Here is a 20,968-nt window from a genome sequence, read left to right as displayed (position 1 = left end):
TTTCTGGTCCTAAGTTAGAGCTGGTAGAATATCATCCCAGTCAATTAAGAGTCCCAATATAACATCAACAGCAATTTGCAACATTATGGAATTGACATGGTTTTGAGTAACCAGTATGTTAAAAAAAAAAAAAAAAGCAAGTTCTTTTTTTTTTATAATCTATTTTATTGTGTTGTTGTTGACAATCTTTTCATAGTTAATTACAGTTAAAGAAAGAAAAAGAAAAAAAAAAGGTTCAGGGGGATAGGGAAGTGGGCAATACTATTATGTCCATATTGTTTCCATCTTGTATCTGAGGTAAAGGAGGATATTGAGGGAGAAGCCCCACCCGGTTTCCCGCCCACCCCGAGTCCCGGATGTGGGGCATGCTCTGAGATATGTGCTCGAGTGGTGTTAATAGTTCTCCAGTTATGAATCGCTGCCAGTTTCGCTCGATGAGGTCGTCCACTGATTGATATGGTCCATCATAAAGTCAAAAAGCAAGTTCTTAACCACAACCTATGATTAGCTCATTGACATTTCAATTTTAGTTTATATACAGGACTGGTTGCTATATACCTTAAAATGGCTATAAGGTACCATTCAGCTGTCTTGTGTCTATTTCATTTTAGTATTTAGCCATTTGTTGTGTTGAAGTATAATTTTGCTGATCTTGGCAGATTTTAGGATAATCTAGACTGGCTTGTAACTCTAACAAGACATTTGGTGAACGACTAGAACTTAAAGGCTGTTCTCAGTCTTGATCCTTGATTTGAGGGGTTGGGATTACAACGTGGATACATGGAGAGACAGAGAAAGCCTGAGTGGAAGCTAGATGCAAAGATATGACCTGTGCTGTATATGCAGACACTCCAAAGTAGTGCCTGAAAGCTCTCTAACAGGTTAATAAGAACCACCACACTAGCCTGACCTAGTTGGAACAAACACATGAGCTGGTTTTTTGACCTGTTAAGTCTTGACTTATTTCAATGAAATATTTTCAACAACACCCAAGAGACTATCCCTCATTCCCTGGTTAACCTGGCAACATTTATTGCTGAATAGAAAGAGAAATTGGATTGCCAATGTTGCTTCTTTCATGCCACCACCAGTCAATGTCCCAGGTTTCTCACTGTAAGCACAGCATACATGTGATCTGGATGCACCCTGTGACTGGGACACAACTACAGCTTACTTCAAACACACACAAACACACACACCTTGACTTTGGTGTCTGGGCATGTCTGCATGCACAGATTCACCAGGCTATTGTGACATCAAAATTGTATCACTTAAGTACTTCCTGGATTTTTACTAGCACTGCTTCAGGAAGTAAACATGTCGATGTTGACTCGGAGCTGTATCAGTAAGTAACTTGCACTGTTCTCATTTGCCTTGGTTTGCTATCCAGACTTACCCTCGTACATTTCCAGGATGTGGACTGTGTCACCAACCTGCAAGGAGAGTTCCACATCTTGAGAGGCACTGTAGTTATAAATTGCTGAAAATGAAAAAGAAAAGGGGGAAATTAGAAAACATGTCACTACGTGGTACATTCGGGGGTGTATGAACTATTCATGCAGCAAACAGTCCTCTGTTAAATGATTTCATGTGACTCACCCATTGTAAAACAGAGCATAGGGCTCATTTCCCCAGTCCAATAAGCACTGCTCAGTTGCTTATGTATCACAGACTATACTGGAAACTGGTGCTAGAGTGACAAAACACACACACAAGGTCCTGGTGCCTGGGCACTCTAATGATTCTAAGTGCATAGGGAAGACACCGAATATACAATCTCAGAAATACCTATTCAATTAACATTGGGATAAATGCTGAGTTCATTATGCCTAACCTTCTCTAATAAAATATTAAGGACCAAAAGGCTATAAGTGAGTCCTGTCTGTCCTCCAATGACAGACGGACACAAGGCATTAGACGGAGACTGAGCCTTGCCCCAAACCTGGACAGCCTTGGGAACCATGTTGTCCTAGCACATCCTGATCAAGGTGACCTTAGTTTAAAGATTTTGGGACTTACAGTGGCCAGCTTGTTGGAAACAGTAAACAAACTCTAAATCCAATTAGAAAAACACAATCCACTGTTAAGATGGGCAAGAAATATGAACAGTACTCCAAAAATTATATATGAATGACTAATAACCGCATGAAAGGAAGTTCAACATTTTTAGTCACTGGAGACAAACACAAATGGAAACCACATGAAGCACCACTTCACACTAGGATGGTTATCATAAAACAGAAAAAAGGACAGACAATTGGCAGGGAGGTAGCACAGCTGAAATTTAAATACTGCCAGTGTAAATCGACAATGATACAGGCCCTTTGGGAGACAATTTGGCAGTTTCCTAAAAAGTTGAACACAAATTTCCCATACAACCCAGGTATTTAAAAAGAGAAAGGAAACCTTTTGTCTACACAAAACTCTTACATGAATCCTCACAGTAGCTCTGGTAGGCTGAAGAATGCCCAATACCACCCCCCCAAAAAAAAGACAGCCACATCAAATCCCTAAACAGGTATATGCTACCTTAGACAGCAAACAGAGATCCTTTTTCCTCACACTATCAGAATGGGCCCTACCTGGAAGCATACTTAACTTTGTAAGAGTGAGACAGAGGTCTCAGAAACAGAGGTCTGAGCCTTGAGGAGCGAGACTGGAGTGATGTGACCTTAGGATAAGGACTGGCAGAAACCAACACGAGCTGGACGGAGGAGGAATGGAACTGCCCCGAGGGCCTCCAGAGAGAGCACAGCACAACAGCACCTCAGAATTTCGGGTCTGCAGAACTGTGAGAATCAACTGCTGGGGTTTCACTCCATCAAACTAATGAGAATTTCTTATAGCAATCCCAGGAAATGAACATAGCTACAAACCTCACAAACACAAAGTGGGAACAATCCACCAACTGATAAGTTAATACATAATATATGGTACTGTTGTCACTTGGGATTCATGGGGGTTTGTATCTCAGATTTCCAGAGTTACAAAATCTGTTGGATTGGCACAGTACTTAAAACACTGTCTGGGGCAGGGGAGGACAGCACAATGGTTCGATTGGTTAAATCCCCACCCTTTCAAGCACCAGGGCCCCATATGGGCATTGGTTCATGTCCTAGCTGTTCCACTTTCCATTCAGCTCCCTGCTTATGGCCTGGGAAAGCAATAGAGGATGGCCCAAACCCTTGGGATCCTACATTTACATGGGCGACTCAGAATAAGTCCCAAAGCTCCTAGCTTTGGATCAGCTCATCTCCACCTATACAAATATCTTAGGGAGTGAACTAGCAGAAAGAAGATCTTCCTGTCTCTCCTTCTCTGTGCAAACCTGTCTTCCCAATAAAAATAAATAAATCTTAACAACAACAACAACAAAGATACTGCTTGGCACACACCTGCATTGGCTATTGAAGTGCCTAGGTTCAATGCCCTGCTCTGCTGTGGGCTCCGGCTTCCTTCCAATATACACCCTACATACCCTGGAGCCAGCAGGTGATGGCTCCAGTAGATGGATCTCTGCCACCTACACTGGAGACCCATCTTGCCTGGGGTTTCTGACTTAAGTCTAGCCTACTCCTAGTTATTGCAGGCACTGGGGTGTGAACAGGAGATGAGAGATCTCTATGTGCCTCTCTCTGTGCTTAGGAATGCATCTGATCTTTAAAAGCAAAAATTAAAATTACTACAGCATTTTTAAAAAATCTATGCTAACCAGACCTTTATCTAAAATAGTGTAGTGGTCACATACAACATAAGCACCTTGGATTATTTAAATTACATCATACAGTGAAAATACAATGTAAATATTTAGAAAATAATGTCAACAAAGTCTGTGCATGCTTAGTACAGATAAAATTTGTTTGAATATTGTAAAAAAATGTTTCTGTACTTGTTTATTATTTGTCTTAAAGACACAGCAACAGACAGAGGTATCTTCCATGAGAGTTCATTTCTCGACTGCCCTCAACATTCAGACTGGGCCAGAGAAAAGTCAGGAGACTGAAACCCCAGGTGAGTCTCCAATATGGATGGCATAGACGTTAAGCACTCAACCCATCACCCGATGTCTCCCAGGATGCATCTGCAGGAAAGTGGAGGGGAAGCAGAGCTGTTGGGACTTCAGCTAGCACTCCAATCTGGGATATGTGCATCCAAGCAGCTGAGCCTGCTGCAACCAACACCTGTCCCTTGGAGTATTTTTAATTGAATTTATGGATGCAGAACCCATGGATACAGATGGGAAATTCTCATTAATCCACTCAATAGAATACTACTCCGCAACAGAAAGAAGGGAAATATAAACACATGTCACAACAGGAATGAACCTCAAAAACATTATGTTAAATGGAAAAAAACTGTGTGCTTTCATTGACGCAAAACATTCAGAAGAGGCACATCTATCAGATGGTACACTGGCTTAACAGTTGCCTGTGGCTTGGATGGGAGTGCTGACTGCGCAACAGGCATGTGGGAAGTGAAAATAATCCCACAATAGATTATGATATGTATAAGACACTGTAAAATGGTGAAAAAATCATTTAATTATGATCTTACAACAGGCAGATTTGATGATATATAAGACATACTCCCATAAGGCTTTTTAATGTTTAAGTAGATTTAAGTTTCATCTTTCATTCTCCGGAGTGACGCATTGTTCCAGGGCAGAAAACTGTCTTGGAGCCTCAGCTGCAGCCATTTATCTGGTGACAGTGCCCATCCCTAACAGGCCTGGTGAGGACATGAAAATAATGATCCAATGCAGCTACAAGCCCCATGGGCATCATGAAAAAATTTAAAAATAAACAACTAAAACACTACCTGGGGCCAGTACGTTGGCACAGCACACTAATACTCCACCTGCAGTGTTGATGTCCCATTTGGACGCCAGTTCTTGTCCTGGCTAGTCCACTTCTGATGCAGCTCACTGCCTTTGACCTGGAAAAGCAGCAGGAGGATAGCTCAAGTCCATGGGCTCCTGCATGCACAAGAGAAACCTGGAAGAAGCTCCTCCTGGCTTGGACTGGCTCAGCTTTGGCTGTTGTTGCTATTTGGGGAGTGAACCAGTGGATAGATCTTTTCTTGCTCGCTTTATGCATGCCTTTCCTTTTCCCTGTAAATACACCTCTCAAATGAAAATAAATAAATCTGAAGAAAACACTGTTTATAATTGGAGGAAAAGAGTCTGTGTGTTGGTCACTGACAGTGGTGAACCCTTCCTATTTTTTTGAGATTTATTTATTTTTATTAGAAAGGCAGATATACAGAGAGAAAGTGTGTCTCAATCAATGGTCAAACTGATCTGTTCCAAAGCCAGTAGCCAGGAAACTTCTCTGGCTCTCTCCCACACAAGTCCAGGGTTACAAGGCTTTGGGCCATCCTCTACTGCTTTCCCAGGCCACAAATAGGAAGCTGAATGGGAACTGGAGCACCTGGGACACAAACCAGTGCCCATATGGGATCCCAGCACATGCAAGTTAAGGATTTAGGCACTAGGCTACCACGCTGGCTGCCTATTCTTTCTTGAGCCTGCAGTGCCTCCTTAACCTGCAGCCTGGTACCATCAAGGTCAACCTGCCTGAATGGGAGGGAACACATAGCAGTCACTTCTCTTCAAGGCCACTCTTTGATGAAGAAAGTTACATCTTGCATTCTCCCCTAAAAAAAAAGAAACAGTATTTTTCTAGTCCTGGTACAAAAGCCTGGAAAAATTATGCTGGAATTCATTTATTACTGGGCTTTTGGAATAGACTATGATTTCAGAACAAAGGCTGGCTGGTGAAATTGGCTAGGAGCATCTGCAAAGGATTCTCAAGTAGGAGTTAGTTTCTGGCTCCCAGAAAAATTCACGAGTCACTGGGTTACGCCTATTTTCCCACTGAAATTCACCTCTCCATCTGCCCACCACTGTACTTCAGACACTTTGCCCACTAAGTATATGGCTGGTTTTCTTAAGGCTCCTGATCGCCTACTCATTGCCTTCCACTAAAGTGGTTCCTTCTACCAACCCCCCTCTGAGAGGGAGACAGGAAATAGTGAGGTCACTGTGTCACAATGTGTTGTGTAATGACCAAACCCTTTTCTCTTCCTGGTTCTCAGTCATTACGAGAGTAAGCACAAACTCTCAAAGCAACACCTTGCTCTGGTAACTCCAAGCACAAACGCCAACCAAGGACTACAACACATACAAACAGGAAACAAAAACTGGCGTCTCCTTAAAACCTAGATTCCTAGGTCTGACAGTGAAGTGTTCCCAAAATTGTCACAGCCTTAATTATCCAGCTATGCCTCTAGCATCTTCCAAATTCCACCCACTTCTCCAACCAAGACTCTTCTATTCTCCCCTAAATTCTATAATCAACTCATGGCTTATCGGCAGTCTTTTTCTTCATGGCAATCCAAATCTCACATCCACAATTCAACTCAACCAATCTCTATGATCATGTATGAGCTCTTTCTGTCCTGAGGTCCTATAACTATCTCTCCTTCCTACCCGATAATCTTGTGTGACTGTCCTCCACCAATCAGAAGGTAAACTCCTCTTGAACAGAGACTTAGTGGTGCATTATTTTTATGTCTCTCTCATTACAAGGAACAGCATCTTTGGACTTAAAGAAAGTACTTAAGTATAGTAATAACTTGACATAAGAACTTTAAAAAAATTACACATTTACTCTTTCTATAAAATCCTCTAGTTATTCACCAGTTCTTTCCTGACTCAAACAGGCTTCCCCTTTTCTCCCAAGATACAGCTCTACCTTCCCATCATTCAAGAAAGGGACATCAAATCACCTCTGTAGCTGCGTTCTGTCAGAGACACTTGAGAGTGTCTACCTTTCTCACCTAAAACTTTCAGAAAGACTTACAATGCTTTCCAGAGTGTGAAAAGCTACTGCCTAGACAATGTCTGCACAACTCTTCACATCTCAGAGCAGAAGCAAAAACAAAACCTCCAATCACTTACAGAGATCATCTACCCATTCCAGCTACTTCTTTTAAAAGCCATATCCTCCACATCCCTCACCTTATCATGCCTGTTTTTATTGAATCTTAACAGTTTCACTTTCATATAGCATATCACAGTGATTGTGCAGGGTGGACTCTACACACACCTTGTTTCATAAGGAAGCTGAGCCCCAGAAATGGTAGTTCCAGCAAGCAAGACACTAACCTGCTGCTAACGCTGATCTACCCACACCTTTGACTGGGCTGGACTACAAGTCTGAGCTTTATCCTAGAACAGCTCAGGAATAAAAAGAACCTGTAATTCTCTACTTAATTGAGAATACTGGGGCCCACCCTGTGGCCTGCAACCTAGGCATCCCCAATGGGTGATAGTTGAAGTTTTCTGATGCTCCACTTCCAGCTCCCTACTCACATGCTTTGGAAAGCAGCAGCAGACAGACCAAATACTTGAGAGGTGGATGGAGCTTCAGGATCCTGGCTTTCGTCCGACAGTTGCAGCCGTTTGGGGAGCAAGCCAGCAGATGGAAGTACTCATGCTCTCTCTCTCTCCACTTACCCTATTTTGTTCTATGAATTACATTCTAAAGAGCTTTATATAGATCCTCTCATTCTAAAAAGATATACTGACAGAGAGGAGCGATAGCTCTGCCTTTCAAATAAATAGAAAACTTTTGAAAAAAAAATGAGCTTTGTTCCAAAAACAGGCTTTAATCACACAACTTAGTAACTAATGATCATTTGTCTGCTACTCTGGGGCTACACAAAGAATAGGAAAAACAATAGTAACCGCATCTTTTCCCCCAAAGTAAATGATCACTATAAAGAAAGCCAGAGAAAGGGGAAATCATGGCAAAACCTCAGAAGGAAAAAAACTCAATTCAAGATTGAGTTTTATGACTTGTAAATTATATGGCCTGAGATGAATTACAGACTGGGTCAGATGACTCTAAAAGCTCCTGTGGCCCTACGGTCCTCTGATTCATGAGGTGACAATAAGAAGCCAGAGAAACAAGCTGTGCTATTTTGAACAAGCGGCACCACCACAATCTCTTGTTTTGTCTGAGGAAATTAAACAAGAACAGGGAGTCGCTGTATAAAAACTGCCTCTCTGGCTGCTGTGTGCAAGGTTGGGAAAGACAAAATTGTTGGAATTCTTCCCTAAGCAGCTTACTGTTTATATCAGGAAAGTGTAATTTTTGTAGAGCCAAGTAGACAAGACAGTATGTCTACAAATATAAAATGGGTTTCATTTCACTGAATCCTTGATTTGGCTTTTTCTTTTAAACCAGGCTTATACAAGAGAAGAAAAAGAAAATTGAACTCTTGGAATTATGCAATAGGAAACCAACAGAATATACTTATCTGCTACCAACTGCAGATCAGTTCTGCCCATGAAAAGCCTGCGGGCTACTAGTAATGAATTAGCTTCTTTCATGAATACTCAAATTACAATGTCCTGAAGAATAAGTCAAACATCACATTTTTATTAGTCATCCAATAATTCACAAAAAAGTCTAGAAAATATGCAATTAGGTTCTAGTTTGAGTTGTATACTATTCAAAATAATAAAAATATGATCAAACTTATTCCTTTTTATCGCAATTGGCCTAGCTACAGTCATTAGTTTTATATAACCTGAAGATGGATAACTCCTCTTTAATCTTCACCCTAACCTTAATGCAGGAATACCCTAGAAGGCCAAGTAGTTTGATTGTCTTTCTCTTATATTTTAAATAAGGATCACAGAACTGTATCTACCAGTAGGTATGACATCAAGCAGTAAAAAGTAAAGAGACTTTAGGCTGCTAATCACAATTAGGTTTCCAATCAGTCTTTCTTCAATGAGATAACCATCATGGCTGCTGCTTCTTGGACCAATCCAGGCCAGTGGCTGTCAGACTGGGATATCAGCTATACTTCTCACCAGCAGAACTCAACAGCTGCAGGCTCTTAGATGATTCCTAGCTTCATTTTCTACATCTTTCAGAAGAGTAGAGGATATCATGATCAATGCACTGTTTATTCTTTACAAATTATTATCTTAAGGATTATATGTATATTTGTGGATAAAATCAGTAAGTAGTATTTCTTAGATACAAAATCAACTAGCACTTGTTATTTGCTTCACTGTTACCAAATAATTATTTACAAGCTACTGTGTTGAAATGAAGCTAAATTTACATTAAAAATTTCAAGAAGTAAAATTGAAATAAGGCAATCCAAAATTACAGAACAAAAAGTCCACGTTCTACAAACATGAGGAGTTGCGTTTTTTTCCCCACAGCTTCCCCTTGTAAGAAATGGAGGTCAGAGTGCATTCTCCATATGGTTTTGTACAGTCCAAAAAGGAGAATTTGTGCAGAACCCCTAGGCCTATAACCAACTTGCAGGTACTGAATAAACAGCACTCTCCTTCCCACTACTCCTTCCTCTTTCTTGCTCTGTCCAGCTTCCCCCTTTGAGCATGGTGGACCTCCATTTCCAAAGACAGATGTTTCCACTCCCATCAACACACAATAAGCCAGTGGGAGTAAACTGAATGAAACCATGAACCAGGAGGGACTGCAGGGGTCATAACACAAGGTAGCCTCCAGGGTCCTTTTCAAGAAAAAGGCTACTTGACAATGAAATGCAGGCATCCTCGAAGAGAGCAAAATCATTGCATTGCATCTGCTCATCAGAGTTTACCTAAGCAACAGATCCTCAATTCGCATGGAATTTTAAGATTTTGAACATTTCCTGGCCAACCATGTCAAGCATTTCTGTAGTGATTCAAATGACAGATAGGTGTATTGTTCAAAACAACACTGATAGGGCCCGGTGGTGTGGCCTAGAGGCTAAAGTCCTCGCCTTGGGTGCCCCGGGATCCCATGTGGGCACCGGTTCTGATCCCAGCAGCTCCACTTCCCATCCGGCTCCCTGCTTGTGGCCTGGGAAAGCAGTTTTGCCTGGGAAAGCAGTCAAGGACGGCCCAAAGATTTGGGACCTTGCACCCGCGTGGGAGACCTGGAGGAGGTTCCTGGTTCCTGGCTTCGGATCGGCGCAGCACCGGCCGTTGCGGCTCACTTGGGGAGTGAACCATCGGACGGAGGATCTTCCTCTCTGTCTCTCCTCCTCTCTGTATATCTGACTTTGTAATAAAAATAAATAAATCTTTAAAAAAAACACAACACTGATATCCTTGATCATGAACTCACACCATACTTTCAATCCATGCGTCATTTTAAAAGTATACATTCAGGTTATGCTTCTGCATAGCAAGCTAGGCCTTAGCCTACAGCACCAGTATCCCACATGGGTGCCAATTAGAGACACGGATGCTCCACTTGTGATTGAGCTCCCTGCTAATGCACCTGGGAAAGCTGAGAAAAATGGCACAACCCCTTGGGCCCCTGCATCCACATGGGAGACCTAAAGGAACAAGCTCCTGGATTCAGACTGGCTCAGCTCCTTTGGGGCCAGTTAGAAGTGACCAGCAGATGGAAGATCTTTCTCTCTCTCTTCCTGTCTCTCCTTCTCTCTATTCTTTCAAATAAAACAATATTTATTTATATTTTAAAAATCTTTATTAAAGCCATGGCATGCATGCCTATAATTCTACTAGCCTCTATTGTTTCCTACTGATGTCTTATCAGTGAAGCAAACTTGGAAAAGTATAAGAATTTTAAAATTTCAGAATGACCAAGGCAGGACTTTAATAATGAGGAAGAAACCATCTTATCAAGTATCCCAGAACACATAATCCTAATAATAAAAGGTATCATCATCACAATCATGGTATCTGTTCTCATTCCATAAAAACTTAACACAGCTAAGATTAAAACAGTGAGATTTAAGATTCTGTTGGTTTACCACTTCCGTTATAACACAGAAGTCACAATTGCGGAAGACATAAGCTGAAGACACAGGCCAGTGACTGCTGTGGAATCTGGACAAAGCACTTTGAAATGACAGTCAAATCACCAGTGACAATTTTCTCCATATCAACATGAATCAGGGATAAAATATATTTCAATGAGAAAAAGAATGATTCCCAATCATGCTGTGGCATCTAACTCATTTGAAAACATCAACCTGAAAATGCCAAGACCACAGCAGCAGCTTTTGACCTGGGCTTACACCTCAGGCTGGGCTAGTAGCTCAACACCTATTCTAGGACAAACTCTGGGCAGACTCCCTTAACTCCATGGAACCCACTCAGGAAGCTCTTAAATCAGGACTTCAGCACTGTTAGTATTATAAATACCAAAGTCTCATCCTATTGAAATTGAAAAGAGGAGAGAGAGGTCCGTGGCTGTAGCCAGGAGGAAAGGTAGAAAAGTTGGTATAAGTTGGTATAAGCAACTGAAGAATAAGCAAAAGAAGGTGTATGGTGCGCTTGTTTTAAAACACTGAACAGTAGACAATCAGAAGAGGATTGCCTGAGAAAAGAAACATATGAGCTAAGTTATGCCTGCCTCCACTCTTCTCAGAGAGTCCAGGCTACAGCGTGGGGACCTAGTAGTTACTTGGGATGAGGAAAGGGAGCTGAAAGTTTAGGAAAGTCATGGTAGAAAGCAAATACAGGCCAGAGACCCATAGAAGAAGCAGCTGTGCAATGCGCTGCGTGGAGTGCTGGAAGGTTCTTTTTGAGACTGTCACTGAACACTGGACAGCACATACATGTGAAGAAATGTCCAAGGGCAAGGAAAGAATACAGAGAAGGGCAAGAGAAAGACCTTACAGAGGGCTGAGGGCGGCTCACAGTCCCCACAACCAGAGTCAAGAAACTGCAATGCATGAGTGTTAGGCTGAGAATCCTCAGAAAGAGGGCCAAGAAAAGTCCTGAGCACTGAACAGTGCAAAGCTGTGGACTGCCTGCTGGCTCCTCTCCAGCATCAAAGTCAGTCATGGGAGTGGCATGGGACTGGTGAAAAAGGGAGAGGTGCTCTATTGCCCTCCTTCTGCCAAGGACACAGTAACGAGCGGGCTGTCTGCAATCCAGAAGAGACACACAACAGTGCCTGACCATGCTGGAACCCTGAACCTGAACTTCCTGCCTCCAGAATTATGAGAAATAATTCTATGGCTTATCATCCACTGAGTCATTAATCCTTTGTTAAAGCATTCTCACGTACAGCATCCAGATGCGTACCTGACCAGGCACTAAAAACTGTAACAGACCCTTCTAACAAAGCTGAAGGGCAAATCTCAACAGAACAGAACAGAATCCTTAAGAAATGCTTCCTATAGCAAGGATCAAATTCAGGTTCAAGTTTACCGGACATGCCAAGTAGGAAAATATTATTCACATTGAGAAGCAAAATGAATTTTTGAAAAGGGCCCAGAAATGACAGATGAAGCAACAGAACAAGTCCCAAATAATCAAAACAAACAACTGAAATCATACAAAGCATGCTCTTTGACTGCAATGAATTCGATTAAAAATCAGTTAACAGAAAGGTACTTGGAAAAATCCAAAAATATTTGTTACTTAAAGAAGCTTCTAACTAAACAACATCTCTAAATAAGCCAAGGGCCACTGATAAATGTAATCTGGAATGGTATACTAGTAAGGCAAGCTAACCTGCCACCCTATGGCGCTGCTATACCACATGGGTGTTGGTTTGTGCTCCACCTGCTCCACTTCTGATTCAGCTCCTTTTGCATGGCCCAGGAAAGCAGTGGAGGATGGCCCAAGTCCTCGGGATCCTGCACCCAAATGAGAGTCCCAGAAGAAGCTCCTAGATTTGTATCAGCTCTGCTCTGGCTGTTGTGGCCATTTGGGGAGTGAACCAGCAGACCTTCTCTCTCTGTCTCTCCTTCTCTATAAAATCTGATTTTCAAATAAAATAAATCTTCAAATGTGGGAACGGCACTTAATAATATCTGACACTGACTAATAATAATCTGACAAAAGTATGAATATCTTTAATCCAATAGAGTATCCATGACAGACATAAGGCTAACCTAACGCTGAACTGTTAAATATTAAATATCTCCTGCTAGAGCCAGGAATAAGACAGGCATGTCATATCAAATCACCTCCAGTCCATATTTTAACTGTGGGGATAGTCAGTTAAATACAACATGAAAAAGGAATAAAATTCTTGGTTGGGTTAATAATATAAAGACCATGTGCATGACTATTAATTTTTCTGTGCAGAAAAATTTCAAGACATTTACAAATTGTTATTATAATTATTAAGGTTATAGAGGTTTCAGGCCCATATTCTTCTGTTCATTGCATTTATTTATTTTACAACAAAACTACCCGAAACTATTTACAATGGGATGTGAATTTGCAAAGGTAAGTGGGAAGCATGGGACTGCAGGTGAAATAGTCAGAAAACAGGTATCAAACAGAAACTCTCTAACACAATGTACAGCTAATATGTACATGCATATTGAAAACGGCAGTGTTTGTCAATCAACTCAATGTCAATTGAAAGGAAAATGAAAAAATACATTATGGCATATCCATACAAAAATGCTATATGAGAGGAAATAAATGTGTACATAATGCTAACAAAAATATTGAGAAAATGGGGGTGGGGAGTCATAGGAAAAATATATGCTCAATGATACCACTAGATAAAATCTGAAATCTTGCAAACTGAATTGGGTTTTTAAATGAGACACAATCATCAGCAACACAAACGTCTTTTTGTACCAAAATATACTTTTGGTGAGTCACACAAACTCTAAATAAAAAAAAATAGTACTGTAGAAGCCTTGAAAATGAGAAGACTTTGATGTACATTGTAGAATTGATCACTCTTTTTATGTAGGGGCAAATAAGACCCAAAATGAAGTGGCTCACTTAAGATCACTGAGCCAAGATCTTCAAAGGTTGTACTAAGTGATCACTATAATAAAATCCATCTTCTATTAAATTATATTTCTGAATTGAACACTGAGAACAATGAAGGAATACAAACAAATGACCAATTGCCATGTATCCAAAGAATGCATTAAGGAAACCAGCAAACAAGCATTCAAGTAAATATCATCTAATAACATGAGGTGCTACTTTCTGATATATTCATCTTTATACATAGTCATGGGTGCATTCTGATAATGGCTCATTAAAGAATTCTATGATTGTATGAACACTATAAAATATACTTTCAGAGAAGATGGCTCCGATATCAGTAGTCAATATCTTCTCAAGGGACCACTGTCATATACACAGCCATCACTGACCAACACTTTGCTGTGAGCAGCATAACTGCATGTATTTTTGCAACCAAATAAAATTTTATTAGTTATAATTAGATTAGATTAGTTGGAGTCAATTGAACACAATGATAATGAAAATTTTTTTCTCCAATTCATTTCTTTTCCCAATTCAAAGCAAAGCAAATAGTTAATTTGCTCTGTGACTTAATTTTAAAAGAAACAAAAATCTCAATCTCATGGATTTTTATGTCAATATAATTACTTCATATTTTTTAACATTTGCCTGAACTCCATCTTCTTAATACATCTGAAAATAGCCAAAGTAGATTGGAAAAGTTTTGCAATTTCAAAATGCCTCTCAGTTACCATAAAGCAATAAAATATTTTAGGTACAAATGCTCATAAAAAATACAATCTATAAAATACAATCATCTTACAATACTATCTAAATGTTAACAGGGAAATAGCATTTCCCATGCAGAAATCTAGAAAACAAATCAACTATAAAAGCAATGGAAAATGACACTTTGGTCTTCCACAAGGGCATGCCATATTTTACTTGGCAAAATGAATTAGCTCACGAGCAATGTCCTACAGTGACTGCATGGGTTCTAAATGGAAAGTATAACAGTGTCAACTTCTGTCTCTACTCTAAACCAGAGAAAGATAATCCTGTACAACAGGCTTTATGATGAAATCAGGTTTATCATATCCACACGTTCCTCACCCTACTGAGATCCCCAATCCACCACTGCCCCCGAGGAAGTAACCCATGTCTGTGTACAGTACAGGTAAGAACAGAACTAAAGCTTGACATCCAGTACCAGCTTTCTCTGTTTACTCTCCTTCCAGCTGACACTTTTCCTTTCTCATCTAAAATTCAGATTAGTACTCCTGGGTGTTGACTAGTGACCCTGACTCAAGTTCCTTAGATGAAAAGTGACAAAACTTGGTTTCCATGAGAGCTTCTTGTAAGCCTGATGGTAATGTGAAGGCAGCTTCCCAAATGGAGTCATTCAGCCATCAGAACACGTATTCTGTATCTTCTGGTCCTCATATATCAAATGGCAAGCACCAGCCACAACATAGCACTGTAATGGAGGTAAACAACATTTCTAAAACACTTGGGAAAAACTAGCTACGGCTGGTATAGCACCATTTTACATAACCCGTCTCTCTTAACACTCTCAAACACTGCTGCTATGCTTGCGATGTGGCTTGTTATTCAAAGGTTCTAGTGCTGGGAGCTTGGTCCCCAGTGTGGTATTACTGAGAGGAGTTGGAATCTTTAACAGCGGGTCCAGGAGGAGGTAATTAGGTCGCTGGGGAAGTGGCCTCTGGAAGGGATTCATGCTGATCTTCCAGGCTAAATGAGGTCCTATAAGATTACGCTGTGACAGGCTGAGTCGGTTCACGTCATCCACTGGCAAGCCCAAGTGCTGAAACTGTGTGGGGGCCTGGCCGGGTTTGGTTGCGATAAAAAAAAAAAAAACAAAAAAAAAAAAAACAGTATAAAACACAAAATGCCAAGGTGAAATGGCCTGTGCTAGCAGGGAATGCAACACCCGACCAGCACTCCTCCCACTGGTTTAGGTGAGGGACGAGAGTGCGATGGGCAGAGCCGGGGAGAGATGCGATACTCATTGGTTCCAATAGAGGTCGGGGCTCAGAAGAGAACCAACCCAGGGGTTAAAACCATCAGCTGATCGGAGTGATGGACGGTGGCGGGCACTGTGCTTACTAGTAGTACATGTAGGAGCCTGGACTGGGAATGCCTCAAAGTTTTTTTTAGGGGGATTCCCCTGAACAAAATGGAGGAATCAAAGCATTAATCAAAAAAAAAGATGGAAAATGGAGTAGATGAATCAACCACCTCAGCTTTATGTTTGCAGCGGAAAACTGGACAAGGGGAAACCCTAAGACGGACTATGTCAATCAGTGGACTCTGCACCAGCCTCATCATACCTGGACTGTTGCTGATGATATGTTGGAGCTTCTAATTGATCGAGGTGACGCTCTGCTGGCTCTGCCTACAAACCTGAGAGGGCCTCCCTAACAGGCCGTTGAACTTGAACTGGACAAGTGGGATGCTGGACTCTGTAAGGTGTAAACTTTTAATTAGGGAATCTCAACGGAACTTGAGCTGTGGTTATGCATCAAGGTGAAGGAATTCATGATGGGGGAAGGGTTTGGGGTGAAGGGGGGGGAATCCCAGTCATGTAATGCAATGTAATTAATGAATAAATGAATATTAAAGAAAAAAAAAAGATTACGCTGTGATATTAAAAGAGCAAACCTGTCCCTTGAATTTGTCTGGATTTTCCATCTCATCACGTGATCTCTTCCTCCCACTGTGCTCCTGCCATGATGTCATCTGTCACAATGCAACTCAGCCAAAGGGGCCCCACTAGAGGTTAAACACATTCGGGACACTCAGCCTTCCAAACTGCAAACCCAAAGTATCCAGATTCAGATAATTGTTACTTTGATACCTCATTCCCAAGTCTTTAATAATCATGCTCTAATTTGAATAGTTCTTCATTTAACTCCATTGGACCAAACATTGTTCATAAACTACATCTACAAAACGAAGCAACCACAAGCTTTCCCTGGTTCTCCCAGCTTTGGGTGCATCACAATGTTCATGTCCCTGAAACTTAAGACTCAGTCAACATAACTCCCTGGTGGAGGGTGATGAGCCTTGGTCTCATCTAAGGCTCCATGCCCAGGGGAGACCCACAACCAAAGACTTATGTCTGCAAAGACCCAGTGAGTTCATGGGCTTCCTCAGACAGGTTCTCTGGAAGGGAGTGCTCAGCAGTCAAAGGCAGCTTCATTTCTATCCCCCTTTCTGAACCTTCTCCCAAGGAAGCTTAGAGTATTCTAGATGGCATCTTTTTTCAGATCCTGGCTGCACCTCATTGGCAGAAAATGTGCTAAAGGTAAGAAGATGCATGGTGTGCCTCCCCCGAAAGAGAGGTGATGCTAGGAGTTCTCAATAGGTTTTTTTTTTTAATCCTTTAAAGAAACAGTGGAAAAACTAGTTGTCTTAGTTAAAAGCCATTTCCTCTTTCAACTCTGTCATTAAATAGAAAGTTGAGAAATAGTATTACAAATACTCAAATCTCATTCTTGCCATCTGATTTTTGCTTTTTGTTTTCTGTGATTTCTTTTTTAGCTTTTGTTTTTTTTGTCTCTTGCTTTGATTTTCTGCTTTTCCCTCTTGTGGTAACAGGAAAACGGTCATTCTCTATACAGAGAGGATTTATTCATATTTGTCAAAATGAGCCTCAATGAGAAAATGGAAAATCAAGTTATGGAATATCCATACATTAGAATTCTACTTAGCAATAAAAAAAATACAACTATGGATATACACATGAATGAACTGTAAATGCATTTTATTAAATAAAGTAAAACTCAAAATGATAGACACACTTGATTCCAGTTACAAAATATTCTGGAAAGTGTAGAATTATGTTGAGGGAAGAAGGCAAAGGCTAGAGTGGAAGGCAATGACTTCAAAGGGGCATGAGGCAATTCTGGAGAGAAGGTGATGAAAGTATTCTATATTTTGATTGTGATACCAGTTACACTCCTGAATGAATTTGCAAAACTCACAGAACTATGAAAAGTGGCAAATGTGATAAAACTGGCAACTCAAAATATAATTGTATAAATTTTCAACACATGATATTTTCGTGAATAAAAGTAAGTTTCATGTGAAATAAATGGGAAAAATCTGGATAGTCTACGTATTGAAAGTAACAAATCATAAAAGTATTAATGTGAAAAATATAGGACAATAGAACTTTGGAAAAAAAAGGGTTTTCATAGTTGATAACCAGGTTATATACCTGGTTATATACCAAAAAGAAAAAAAAAAGCAGGACTAGTCAAATAAAAACTTGTATAGGATGAAAGGCTCTATATGACACAGGAAATAAAACACAAACAGGAAAGAAATTAAAACATATGGATATGACAAAGAAAAGAAAGTGATACACTATGTAAGTTACTATTCATGAGTGAAGGGGAAGGTTTTTTTTTTTTTTTTATCTGAGAGAGCAAAGAACAGAAATAGGCCAATCACAGAAGAAATATACATGCTTTATGATAGTACAAGAAAGTTCATACTCACCAATATAAAAACATAAAATATAAAGTGACAGTATTTTTCCTATTGGTTTCTGAAGTAATTCAAAATACAGCAATGCCCAGTACTGGCAGGTGTGGGAGGCCGGCATTGCCAAAGACTGCTGTGGGAAGATGGATAGGCCTCTGCTTGGAGAACATTTTGGAAGTAGGCATTATATTGTAAACAAATATTTCATTTATACTTCAGATACCATTTGGCACAACAGCTAAGATGCCACATGTGACTGAGATGGAGTTCTGAGTCTGCTTCTGATTCCTGCTTCCTGCTAAAGCCGGCCCTGGAAGGCAGCAGGTGGTGACTCATGGAGCTGGGTCCCTTCCACCAGGAAAGAGAGATCTGGATGGAATTTCTGACTCCTGACTTTGCCATTGCCCAGATTCAGTTACTGTGGGCATATGAAAAAATAAGCCAGTGGAGAGGAGATCTCTCTTTTCTGTCATTCAAATAACATGAATTAAAAAAAGAATAACAATGACCTGGCGCAGTAGCCTAGTGGCTAAAGTCCTCACCTTGCAACCCAGGATCCCATATGGGCGTAGTTTCTAATCCCATCTGCTCCACTTTCCTTCCAGCTCCCTGTTTGTGGCCTGGGAAAGCAGTTGAGGACCACCCAAAGCCTTGGGATCCTGTACCCATATGGGAGATCAGCAGCCTAATGGCTGAAGTCCATACTTTGCAACCTGGCATCCCATATGGGCACCGGTTCTAATCCCGCTGGCCCCACCTCCCATCTAGCTCCCCGCTTGTGGCCTGGGAAAGCAGCTGGGGATGTTCCAAAGCCTTGGGAACTCATACCCAAGTGGGAGACCCAGAACAAGCTCCTGGCTCCTGGCTTTAGATCGGCTCAGCTCCAACTGCTGTGGTCACCTGAGGAGTGAACCAATGGATGGAGAATCTTTTTCTCCTTCTCTTTCTAAATCTGCCTTTCTAATAAAAATAAATGTTTTTTAAAAAGCTAACTTTAAATAATGAGCATACACATATAATAGCTACTCACATTAGCAACTTTATTCTTGCAACTTTTTCAACTTCCTCCTCAGAAGTATCCATTCTCTTGATACTACAGATAATGTGTATTTTAAAACTACTTGTTTTTACTCTATATAATCTGAGTGCATGTTTTAGGAGGCTTTCAAAACATTAAAAATTTCTAGAAAGTTTCCATATACTCAAAACTCAAATGTGCTCACAGAAACAGAAAAACAAATAGTTGAAATCAAAAACCTGGAAAAATAATCAAATGCAAGTGATCGCAGCATTTTAATTTAGTGGAAAAAGTGATTTCATAAATAGTGCTGGTATAACTGGCTAGGCATCAAACAGTGAACAAAATTCAGCCAGGCATCAAAAAGTGAAAAACACAGCCAGGCTAAAATGTGAACAAAATTCAGTTTCCTATCTTATGTATAAAAACCGCAAGTATTGCATTTGTAAAGGATACACAATCTCGCTACACAATACCTTTGACAAATCCCAGGGGTCATTTCCTACTACAACATGTGGCCCAGCCAGCGGTCAGTAACAGCCCTCTCCTGAAAGTGGGTGAGGACAGGAGCTGCTCCAAGCTTTCTGGATAATAATCTGACAAGCCTCCTGACTTAGCAACTAGTTTTTAAATTCAGCAGAAAGCAGAGCATCCATATGTAAGGAAACAGGAATAAATCTGTATTGTACAGTGGCAACGAACTGGAGTAACCTAAAGAAAAAGGAAAATATGAAAGAAGTCACAGTCCACACATCCCGTGGGGAACAAGTGTGGGGAACTAGTCACCCCTGAAAGCAGGTGAGTCACCTCCTTATCTGCTGATCTGGAAAGATGCCATGGTAGGTCGGTAAGTAGGTAGGGAGAAAAAAAGAAAGAAAGGAAAAAAAGAACAGCTGCTAAGTAATGTGTGTAATATGATTAATTTTTATTTTCTGCATTTACAAAGCAAGCAGGAAGCAAAAACAGTTAATGCACACATATTTAGCTCAAAGGACCACTGAGTCAGGCATACTACCTTCTTTTTAAACTTTATGTCACCTTTTGTTTAATTTCCAAATGTGGCAAATACACATAATCTTCGACACCTGTGAGCATACAGTGCAGTTGCGTGAAGCAAATTCATACTGCTGTATAATTACTCTCCAGAACTTTCCCATCCTGATAATCTAACTCAATAAGCATTTGACAATCAACATTCTGCCTTCTTGCTCCTCCAGATTCTCTGAAAGGCAGAGTGATGGACAGAGGAGCGACAGATACCTTCCACTGGTTCATTCCTCAAGTGACCACAACAGTCAGCTCTAGGCCAGGCAGAAGTCACCTGGATTTCCCACATGCGTGGCAGAGGCCCAAGCACCTGGGCCATCATGCGCTGCCTTCTCCGGCACGTTGACAGGAAGCTGGATTGGAAACAGAGAAGTCAGGACTAAGGTGTGTATTTTGACACGGGATACTAGTATCCCAAGTGGAAGGTTAACCACGTGTGCTACACACTGGTCCAAGATTCTTCCTTCTGTCTCAAAGAATCTGAGCACTCTGGAGACCTCCCAAAGGTGGAATATTATTTATATTTTTGTAACTGGCTTATTAGCTTAGCATAATATTCTTAAGGCTCATGCATATTGTAGCATGAGGCAGAACTTATTCCCTTTTTGAGGCTGAATAATATTTCATTATATGGGTAATACCACATTTTGCTT

At 40.7% G+C, this 20,968-nt stretch overlaps 1 protein-coding gene across 1 annotated transcript in view; it reads right to left on the bottom strand.

Moving 5' to 3' along the window:
• DOCK5 (dedicator of cytokinesis 5) overlaps nucleotides 1-20,968 on the bottom strand; it is a 197,263-nt gene that overhangs the window by 138,535 nt on the left and 37,760 nt on the right. The window contains exon 2 of the mRNA XM_058670037.1: nucleotides 1,397-1,480. Coding sequence (XP_058526020.1) covers nucleotides 1,397-1,480 — 84 coding nt within the window. The remainder of the gene's footprint in view (nucleotides 1-1,396; nucleotides 1,481-20,968) is intronic.

The sequence above is a fragment of the Ochotona princeps genome, chromosome 11 (assembly GCF_030435755.1).
Source record: "Ochotona princeps isolate mOchPri1 chromosome 11, mOchPri1.hap1, whole genome shotgun sequence".
NCBI lineage: Eukaryota > Metazoa > Chordata > Mammalia > Lagomorpha > Ochotonidae > Ochotona > Ochotona princeps.
Note: the sequence above shows the minus strand (reverse complement) of the source record. Positions and strands in the feature narration are given on the sequence as shown.